Source organism: Eufriesea mexicana, unplaced genomic scaffold (assembly GCF_001483705.2).
Source record: "Eufriesea mexicana isolate 0111107269 unplaced genomic scaffold, ASM148370v2 scaffold10662, whole genome shotgun sequence".
Taxonomy (NCBI): domain Eukaryota; kingdom Metazoa; phylum Arthropoda; class Insecta; order Hymenoptera; family Apidae; genus Eufriesea; species Eufriesea mexicana.
The window spans coordinates 177,269-188,558 of NW_016918322.1; the positions used below are offsets into that span (position 1 = coordinate 177,269).

At 33.8% G+C, this 11,290-nt stretch overlaps 2 protein-coding genes across 3 annotated transcripts; both read right to left on the reverse strand.

Annotated features, from left to right (window-relative positions):
- Window positions 1-449: 449 nt before the first annotated feature.
- Window positions 450-2,316, reverse strand: Ass (argininosuccinate synthase). Its single transcript, XM_017908412.1, has 8 exons — window positions 2,177-2,316; window positions 2,042-2,110; window positions 1,637-1,882; window positions 1,413-1,558; window positions 1,077-1,341; window positions 873-1,011; window positions 701-802; window positions 450-646 (listed from the first exon to the last, which is right to left on the reverse strand). The coding sequence occupies exons 1-8, from the start codon at window positions 2,282-2,284 to the stop codon at window positions 450-452; spliced, it is 1,272 nt and encodes a 423-aa protein (XP_017763901.1). The 5' UTR covers window positions 2,285-2,316.
- Window positions 2,317-3,254: 938 nt separating this feature from the next.
- On the reverse strand, window positions 3,255-8,653 carry Rop (Syntaxin-binding protein Rop). 2 transcript variants are annotated; one of them, XM_017908415.1, is made up of 11 exons: window positions 8,626-8,653; window positions 6,889-7,185; window positions 6,096-6,199; window positions 5,508-5,656; window positions 5,186-5,401; window positions 5,027-5,125; window positions 4,743-4,950; window positions 4,413-4,661; window positions 4,139-4,329; window positions 3,910-4,064; window positions 3,255-3,841 (listed from the first exon to the last, which is right to left on the reverse strand). In XM_017908415.1, exons 1-11 carry the CDS (start codon window positions 8,651-8,653, stop codon window positions 3,780-3,782), a joined length of 1,758 nt encoding a protein of 585 aa, XP_017763904.1. In that variant the 3' UTR covers window positions 3,255-3,779. The 2 variants fall into 2 exon arrangements, with proteins under 2 accessions (XP_017763904.1, XP_017763905.1); XM_017908416.1 differs by lacking the exon at window positions 6,096-6,199 and adding an exon at window positions 6,504-6,607.
- Between the last annotated feature and the right edge of the window lie 2,637 nt (window positions 8,654-11,290).

Here is an 11,290-nt window from a genome sequence, read left to right on the forward strand (position 1 = left end):
AAAGAGTGTTACATAGTCATCGATAGAAGAGATACTAACTGAAATATTATTGTCTCATGTTTGACGTTTTCTCTTATGTTGCGGATCTATTAGAACGAATAAGAAATATTGTGTATACTATTAATACAGATAAAACGATGCATATTATACGTTATTATAATCTTTACAAATATACTAATTACCCTAAGGTTTAATTATTAATAACTAATTGAAAGTAATTGTGCTGGTAGTTTTTCATTACCACCTCATCCTCTTGGAATAACTCGTGTGTAAACTTTGCAATAATATTTAATTGAACTAAAATAAAAAAAAAAACATCTTAATATCGGTATTTAATAACCAAATCCAGTATCTTATGCATAATTCCATTTCTTCCCTCTTCTCAATAATCACACGTAAAATACTTGAATGTAAATATCGTATATTATTTTTATTACACTTTACACATTTCAATGTATTTTAATATGCGTTATTGTATCAACTTCAACGTCAAACTGTCTTTTGAAACGATTAAATTCTTTCAATCTGTAAGCCTGTGTGCGAATGAAACCATCCACATCTTCAGGATTGAAACCACCTTGCACATCCATCGACACTAGCTTCTCGTTGTACAAAGAAGTTCTGCTGTGTCGGCTAAGTATAGATACTGTAACATTAAAGTAATAAGTATTCGCCTAAAATTTACTTCGTCGATACTAACCATTTCCTTTGAACAATTGCAATCGGACCGATCCAGTTACGTATTTTTGTGAATATAATATACTATTCCTTACGAAATCACATTCCGGGGAGAACCAGAAACCTAGAATACATTTTCTACCTGTATCTAAACATGTATCCACATTTTGCAAAATTACAGTATCGTTCTTTACCATTGTAAACGTAATCGGACATTTTGTTGCTCAAATAAGATTTCAATCTTAAAACCTCACGATCTAAGAGATATATTTCCAAATCTTGATGTGCTTCGTGCAGAATCTTGGATCCTGGTGATTCGTAAATTCCTCTAGACTGAAATTTTAATTACGTCACATAAGAATTAAAAAGTACTTGCAATCGAATCCCATCTTACCTACCTTTAAACCAATAAAACGATTTTCCACAATGTCGATGCGTCCAACGCCATGAAGACTACCAATGTCATTTAAATATTGCATTATCTTGAGTGGAGTGACAAACGTCTCCTTATTCTTCAAGTTTTTAACAGATGATGGGTAGCCTTGTTCAAAATTAATTTCGATTTCATCCGGTTCCGCCAGAGAATCTGATGGATCGTTGGTCATTTTATATATTTCTTTCGGTGCCACTGTGGCAGGATTTTCTAGGATACCCGATTCATAACTACAAATATATGTATATCTCAATTTCTCTTTATCGTGAGTTTCGATTAATTAAAATAATTTCAGCTGTACCTAATATGCAACAGATTCGCGTCAGTGCTCCATGGTTTCTCTGGTGTCGCTGAAACAGGGATCTTATTTTGTTGTGCATATTTTATCAAATCTGATCTTCCTCTGAATCGTGTGTAAAATTCATTCTCCCTCCAAGGTGCAAGAATCTAGATAATCACGCGAAAGGATAGAACATGAACTGATCGAATGATGTGTAAGAAGAACGTAAAATTGAAGTACAGTACCTGAATGTCAGGATAAAGGCTGTAACAACTCAACTCGAAACGAACTTGATCATTACCTTTCCCTGTGGCACCATGAGCGATTATCGAGGCATTTTCAATCTTTGCAATTCTTATCAGACCTTCACTGATGCATGGCCGAGCGATTGCTGTGCCTAGTAAGTACCTATTTTCGTAAATCAGTCCGCATGCAATAGCTGGCCATACAAATGAAGATAGGAAATCTTCTCTAAGATCTTCTATTACCACCTTGTAGATAATCCAATGTTTCATAATTAAATAGAACAGTTAGTAAAACAGTACATTTGATAACAGCTAGTTACGACTAGTAGTAATGTATTGCTTGCAATAGTATCGATAGATGATTAAAAAGAAATGGTTGTAAATTAATTTCGATTTTATTATTACCTTGACAGCACCGATTCGTAACGCCTTTTCTCTAGCGGCATCGAAATCTTCCTGTTGTCCAATGTTTGCCTATATTTCGGTCCTTATATAGTATCTGTCTCTTTAAAAAGTAAGCGTGTTATTTAGTAGCCTTACCATATAAGCGATTATTTGATATCCTTTTTCCTTTAACCATAATAGTATACAGGATGTATCTAAACCACCACTATAAGCTAAGATAACTTTCTTTGCAGTTTTGGACATAATTTACAGTTCTGATGCAATAAGGGTTTGAAAACAATATGACTGCATCAATGTTTTGAAAGAGCAGCTGTTTTTCATTATATAGACAACTCTGTGTTGTGATCCGTGGCGAACGATAACCCATGATCGACTGTCATAGTAGTGGTATACAATAATATGGAATAAACTTTAACGCGAATCTCAACTGACAACTTATTTGTTAAATTCTTATCTGTACTTAATTTGGTATGGTATATACATAAAAAAAGAAACAAAATTGGAGCGAATTGTAGGCCTTTATAAGCAGAACATTTTGTTTAAACTACAATCTACATACATATATGTATTCATATAATATATTATATAATAATCAATACCGTAAACTTTGTAATAATCTCGCCGCTAAGTAATCGCAATATTAACGCATATCAATAATCATTGTGATCATTAACAGACTAACTTCCACCAATCAGCAAAGCGATATACAATTGCTTTGTATATGCAGCAGAAGTTTCAACATGTAAGTACTTATCAATAGGTAAAGATTTTACTTCGAATTAAACAGATATAAGTCTTTTGTATTCGGACAGTTCTCAGATTGATATAAATGCGCGCTTTATGATAAACTAGAAGCGGCATTTGTACTATATATAATTTAATACATATGCACGCTATTCAAATGCATTTGTCTAGCAACAAATTAATAATATAACAAAAGTACAATAAATAACTAAATGTACATCTATCGCTTTATTGTACAATAAGATACTTAAACGTTTGTATCTTTAAAGATATTTAAATAGTTTTAATCATTTATAAAATAAATATCAATTTTATCTTATATCTCTGCTAAATTATGTTTTCTTGAAATTAATATGACTAAAGCACATATAACCATATTCTATACGATACTCAGTTCTCACGTGAATCGATAAAGTAATACCGATTTCGTAAGCGAAATCGAGGATTAAATTTTCTTTATCATAGTATAACAATCGATAATTTTTGGAGCGGGAGATAACGAAATATTAATAACGAGAAATGTACACGAATATCACGATTCTCCACTACAATACATCAAATGTCTCTGCTAAACGTGTCGCTTATTATTAACAAAGAGATAATATGACATAGAATAACGTACGATATCTGAGCTAGATCATTCGCGAGCCTAAATTACCATTAAGCACCTCCGTACGATTTGCATCAGTATTGCCAACATGTATGTTCATTCCATATTAATTTTTAATTCGCGCAGGCACTTAATATCGGTTATCTTTTCCTTCTGGCGCCATTTATACTCTGGCCAAATGATATGGCATTCACCAATATTTTTAATTAGTCGCTAACTAACTACGCGACTTAAATTGACTTTGTGTTCCTTAGTTTATACTTTAATTGTATATTCGAAATCATCCATGGAATTTCATAGCTGATATTATTGACGGAGCCAAAGCTAATGGCATATTAGGAATGCGGGAATGTGTCTTTATTTTGTTTACAACACAAAAATTTCTTATACGTGAAGTTTACTCAAGTCATCTAAGAAAGATTTTGGTGTGATTATGTGTGACGAACCTGAAATAAAATAATAAATTAATATCAGAACAAACTCGATTAAACGTCAATTCTTAACATATACTCACCAATTATGACTTCCCAATTTTTCAAAGCATTTGTAACTTCGTAAGCGCATCGTATCTCAGAGAAGCAAACACCGCCAACGACAAAAACGATTAATCGTGGTACGTTTTTAATAGTTTGTGATCCTTTATCCTTATGCCAATGTCCATATCTTGCACTAAAAGTGAAATGTAATATATTATAAGAAAGGTATTGACCTAAAATAGTATTTATATATAATATCCTTTATACCTAGTTGGCGCATGATATCCCGAACTTGCTGCTCGTCCAGCCAAAAAAGGGAAATGTTTGGAATCAAGTTTATCTTCAATAGCATCTTCCATAATATCTTTCATAACTGGAGTCCAACGACTCATCTGATAAGTTTGTTCTGTAATTCTTTCCTTACGTTGTACAGTATACAATTTTCTGCGGTTACCACCCTATAAATATTTAAAAATAAATTAGTATAGTACTAAAACAAAAATATGAATGTAACTATATATTAGCAAAAGAAAATGCTTACATCTACAACTATATTAATACCAAGGTTTGCCATGTTTACTATAGTTTGTTTGTCATCAGCAGATATTTGGGCATGATGAACTAGACGGTTAAGATTTTCTTCAGAAATACCATTTTTACCAATAACATACAAGGCGATAATTCGTAATTTATCTAAGTGATCTACATTTTGATCAAGTAAAATTGGTGTAATATTCTTCATTTGATCTTTGATACGTTCACCTTCAGGGTCTGTACCCATTGCTAAATCCTAATAAAATATAGGTCATATTTAGTGATTAAGTTAATATAATAAAAATAAAAAAAATAAAATGGATTGCATGGGACATACTTGTTCTACTTTGCACAGTTTATCTACATTTCCTTGATAACGTTTCATGCAATCTTCTGCCAGTTGTAAGTGTGTTGCATATTTACTTAATTCCTTTTGGTACTGTGGCATTTTCTTAATCATTTGTGACAGGTCCCTCATGCTCTGTTTGTCTCCTTGTGGCATTCTTTTTGATTCTGTAAATTTCTTTAAATTCTTGGTAACATTTCTAGAAGCAAATAATATATATTTTGTAAATATAACTGTAGTTCGTTCTGCCATACATTTTAAGTTATTTTACTCACTGTGAAACTACAGCAATATGCTGATGTCTAAGTTCTACCCATAGATCATCATTTTCATCTAATAATACTTCCTTTTGAACGCCTGCTGACGCTTCGAATCTTATACAAAATTTATAATGTTAAAATATTTGAAATGAATTATAATAATCATGCACTTACCTATAAACATCATTATCAATGTCTAACAAATCATACGCCATAGCTTGTAGCGTTAATTCGTGTAATAATGGTGAAACGCAATCAAATCCTCTGTCTAATATAAGCAACTGAGAACGTGCTTTTTCGGGTCCTTCACCCATTGTCGGCTCATCTGCTTTGTAAGCATCTAATTTTTGTTGTACCATATGTGCCAGCTCCACGTTTCGATCAAAATCACTGTGAAAATAAATCATCGAATAAAACAATGAAGAAATATTTTAATACTCGATTAGGTTATAAAAACAATTTTTTTAGTAGAATATAAATTTATGTCATAGCATACTTTCGATATCTGACTGATGGATATTCTCCAAGAGTAGCACAAAGTGTCGCAATTTGTTCAGCTATTCTTTCCATATTGGCTGTCCTCAGATTTGAGAAGGAAGCGTTATAAAAACAAGCGAATGTTTCACGTGAATCCAAGGAGAAAACCTGTGAATTATGTAAAATTAGGTATATGTTTTAACAATATCTTTGTACTATTTGTTACATATTAAGCTATTATAATTTCATATATCAGGCAGTGTAATTAATAGCGGAATAGATATACATATATATACACACACATATATATATATATATATGTACATCGAAAAATAAAAATAATTAACAAAATAACAATAAGAGGACAGAGAATTGCATGCACTGGAAATAAAACTAAAAGTTTGAATGCAAAGAGAAAAACAGGAACATACATATAAGGTAATTATAGAAGTCTTTCGCCTACGTTCTACCCCATAAAATAAATTAAAGCATATGGAGGAATTCTGTTTATCGAAACTGAAGAAAACTGAGAAAATTGGATATAGTAACTACCGCGATTTGCAACTATCACTAGCAGCTACGATTTTTGTTTTCTTTTATTCATCACCTGCGACTCATAAGGCAGGAAAGCGATGTTGATCTCTTTCAGGGTTTTGATCTTTTTAGCGGCGAGAGACTTGCAGAGTTCATTGAACAGCTCCTCCGGACACACTGGTCGCGTGCAAGCATGAATGCATTCCGTCGTTAGTACGTGCTTTATATGTGAGTATTGTACGAAATAGGGGGCAGGGGGACAAAGTTAAATAATTATGTTAACATTGTCATAATCGCTGGTTGAAAAATCGACAGATAGGCTTGTGACTCAAAATACCACAAGGGTGTGAATAAGGTGGTGTACGTAAAGGGCGTTGATATATGTATCTCATGTATATGTCGGTGAGTGTGTGCCCGTCACCACGAGAAACGTAAAATTATCAGACATTTGGTTTCTCTGTTACTGTTTCCTTTGCTTTACCTGTTCTTCGTATGGTATGAAAGCGATGTTGATCTCTTTTAGTGTCTTTATGCGTTTAGCTACCAGCGAGTGACACAATTCTTTGAACAACTCATCGGGACATGCTGTAAAGAGATATACTTAAAATCTCATGTAGATTACTGAAATTGAGAGTACCGGACTGTCCGTTGTCGTACTATATTTTTCTAACCTCCTGTTTGTTAAACGTGTATCTTGTAAAGGGAAAACAAAATTGAAAATGAATTTTGATGTATATGTGAAAATAAAAAATGTGTTATGGTAAAGTAACATGATCAAGATAGGAGTTAAATTATTTTGATTATTGATCATTGTTTCCCTTATGACATTATTCGCCGTTATTTAAGAGGTACGAAACGCAACGTACCTTCTGTGAAATAAACATGAGCTACTTTGTAAATAGTTCTAGTAGGATTGCTGAAGTCTTCGATCAACTTCTGGACAGAGGAATTGCACGGTGTGATCAAGTAGATCGCCTCCATTGTAGGCAAAGGCTCCCGTTTCTTGTTGATATCTTCTACCAAAGTGATGCCTTGTGCACTGATATCGTGCATTTTGCAGCATGCCGATACCATCCTCATGGCTAGTTGATCGACTACCAAAATGCGCCATTGTACACCACTTGTTCCGGTCCTCTTTTGTTTAATAACTTCATTCATAATCTCTGCAAAGAAAAATCGAATGGTAGAATAATATTATCGAACATTGAGATATAATTAACGCTAACTATATATTTCTCTTATCGTAATTTAGTAGGAATAAGTTATAATGTAAAAATATGGTAATAAGTGTAATGTACGGTACGTTTTAATATATTTTAATTCATCGTTTCGTCATTTAATTATTTTCTTCATATTAGTATTTTATATATAGTCTGAAAGTCATTCGATTATAATTTTATCTCGATCGATACACATCGATATATTGCTTATCAAGCTATGGTACATATAACGAAAGTATAATACATAAATTTTAATGACAAGTGAAAAATAGTAACATATAAGGCGAATTTGTCAGAATAATAACAATAATTTGACTGTATATAATTCTTTTACAATTGTTTGAGCGATCTAAAATTGAACGAGGAATGTATTGGCGCTCTCAACGCGTATTGATCGTTCTTACGAGGAATGACGTCACGGCAGGATCGTAGCTAAAGAACAAGGAGCCCCACTTTAAACACTATGCAGGAACTAAAAAAAGATACACGTTGTGTACATTGATAATTATTTCAGGAAGAAAGCTTTGTCGATTAAACATCATGGGTGATTGGATTTCATCACAAAGTAAAAAATTCTACAGGAAGTTAGTTTGCTAATTAGATTATTCAATACAAACCCGTATCAACGATGAATATTTCGATATTCTACAATATATAGATATTACTAATTAATAAAAGATATAATTTCTTGATTATTTCAATCGTATCAATTAAAGGATTCGAAGACGCACTGTGTTTATCTACTTTCTTGTTTAAAGTTCTTTTAAAAATCAATGAGTACCACGAAAAAACACGTGCTAATAAATTCTGTGTATTATGTTTAAAAATGATGTTAACTATTTGTGTTGAAATTTACTTTAATTGTAATTTATTACATAGTTACGTGTAATAATAATAAAGATTCAGGTAAAAATGTTTGCAAATGAAATATATTTTAAGATCAAGTATGTACAAATGAAACAACAATCTTTTATTTCTACTAAAAATAAAAATTGTTAATTAAATTACACGATTAGGACAAAATATTTATCAAGATAGAACATCAATAAAATAAACTTCTACAATCAATAGATTAAAAGTTTGATAAGCATGCATGTGATAACCTATATTTTCAAGCCATAAAATACATAATTTTTTATATAAAATTTAAAAGTAACGCGATTCTAAAATATAGATTTGACATTTCTAGCTAGCAGCCGCTACGTAAACGATGAAATCATCACAGCATATACGCCCCTTTGGAGGTTACGGACTCTGACAGTGGTACAGGTGATATGATTTTCATACAAAATAAATCTATAAAATTGTTCCAATAGTATAGTAGAAACGAATTTCAAATTATTACGTACATTATAGAAAATTATATTATTTTTTGTTACTCACTTTGACCGACTTGTGCCTTGAGCGCCATTTTGCCAGTAACTGACTATACATTTGGTTACCAGGTGGCGTTTCGAACGGAAGAGCAGATAATTTTAATGTGATCTCATAGTTCCTGATTATCTACAGTAACGTTCCTTCCATTCAAATCGATGACATCGAAACAGTGATTGCTAATGTAAGTATTAAATAAATTATTCTTCCTACTTATAATATTTATTAAATTAGTTATTTCTATGAAATCAATTTGTTACTTGTGTTTGTAAATTCTATAAAAAAAAACCGATGTAATACGATTTAATGAAGACACGACAATAAATATTTTGGCAGTAGGCAAGGTAGAATATTACAATAGATATCGTCTTAAAAAATATTTTGTCAAAACATAAGAATAATATGGAAACATATTATTCTATGAAATATATGTAATGTATGGAAAAAACAAAATTGGGAAATAATGTCATAAATTCATTCAATCAGTCGTGATCAAGTATTAGACAGATTACATATGAAATTGTTTTTTCGACGTTATTATAATTCATTAATTCTTATTGCTTTATTTATATAATTTCAATTATCAGTATGGTTCTTAAATTATACAATTAATATATACGAAATATAATTTTATTGACGTCGTAATTTGACAATTTTTCAAGTAGTCAATATGGCGGTTTTATGATTCGTGTGTTCGATATATCGAATCATGGAATATCGAATCGTATTTTAATTATCGAATAGCATTTCAAAACCTATATTCAGTATATTCGTGTCTTTTATAGGTGCACGACGAATCTATCGTATCAGAAAAATTTATAATTTCGGTCAGCAAAATAGTTCGATCAATTATGTACAAAGATTATGCGAGATGAGCGCACCACCTGAAAGCGAGAGGGGCTGGCGACGAAGCCGCGCGAGAGAGAAGGAGAAAGAAGATCGGCTCAACGAGGACGTGAGAGGGTTTGTTCAGTTAGTTCGGATTTGTTCGCCGGTGTGCGTGGATCGTGTCGAGAGTTTGCGCGCGCAACGCTAGACAGTGTGTACGCTCGCGTTCGGAAGAACGACACTTCGACATTTCTGCGTTTACTTTCTCCGTGATTTCGTGTATCGTTCCATCTGCGCGCGTTCCCGTGTCGGATTCAAAAACACGTCGGTTCGTCTCGTGTCGCGTCGCGTCAATGTACGGGAGAATGTGTGTCGCGGATATTGTTTAACAGTGATAACAAGTCCTGACTACGGGCTGTTCTATTCGTTTTCTTATGTGACCAGTGTACTTGAGTGATACATATTTAGTACTTGGTGTTTGGCTGCAACGCTCTAAGATGAAATTGGAGTATCCTTGCCGCGTCGAGGGCTGGCTCAATGTTTGTGGTGAGTACGATTTTTTATCTCTCTTCTTCCTGCCAAACATAAGGTCTTTTGTACACACAAAGTGAGTTTCGTGTCTCTCGGTTAAGTAATGGAAAATAAAGATAAAATTAAACGAATGACTCGACCGGGAAGGGAGGTTATGTGCGGTTTTGTGTACAAAAGTGTCTGGTACAGTGAACCTTCCAGATGCACGTGCGCTCTGCGCCACGAGAACGCTATTTCGCTCATTTCGCTAGCCGGCACTCAGCCGGGTCCACACGCTTCGTTGCATAACAACAAGTGTAGTGGGAGTCTGTCATCGTTCGGTCGTATGAAAACCCCGTGTCCCATGTACTATCCCAAGAATATCATATGCGCTGTATTTCATGATAGTCTCTCTGCGTTTATCTTTCGGTAAACAAAGTTGACAGACGAAGAACATTTTTTCCTCCTTTCCGGGCGAAGAATGTTTCTTTTGTATTAGCATTTATTTGCCTTTTCCATCGTATAAGCGTACAAGCTTTCGAACTATTTCGTGCATTTTTCGTCCGTAAGTGTCCATCTTGAAAATTGTCGAACCTTCCTATACAACGATCGAATTCAAGTATACTGTTGCTACTAGCAAGTGTGTCGGGTTACGTAATATCCCAACGCCCATTTCTAGGTCACAGGGTGAACAAAGGATAAAGGGGGTACATCAATAATTGTTTTTCATTGACAAATCCGAGAATACTAGTGGGTAGTGATTATTAATCCCTATAAATATACGCTGCTGCAAGGCAATATTTACAGTGACGTAGGAACAAATTTTTTAATCAAGAATTTATTTATTACATCAATTCTTAAATTTCTTTACGAATTCTTCATTATTACATAACCAAGAAAATCCCACTACGCATTTTCGGGTTCACTTTTATAACTCTCGCGAGCCGTTGCACTGTTTCCACATTGTTGCCAAGCGTAATAAATATAACTATTCACCGCGCTCTCCCCAAAATCACTAGAATCTCTTCTAGCCTGCATTACCGTCTGTTATTCGAGATTTTGAACAGCGGACGGCTCTCGGAACGTTTGCTATTTCGTTTCGCCTTCGCTGTGCGTTTTTCATTACGCGTTATCATACGTATGGCCCCACGTTCCCATTTTTACTCGTTTCCGCGTGCACGGCGTGCACCCACATTCCTGAATCCTCGCTCGTGCAATCGTTCCTCGTATGAAACGTGGAACGAGATCGATCGAACGAAAGCAGGAACAAGCGAGAACACGCGCTGGTTGTCCTTTATTGGTAGTCGCCTAGCGCGAGCGCTAATGTCGTCAAGTT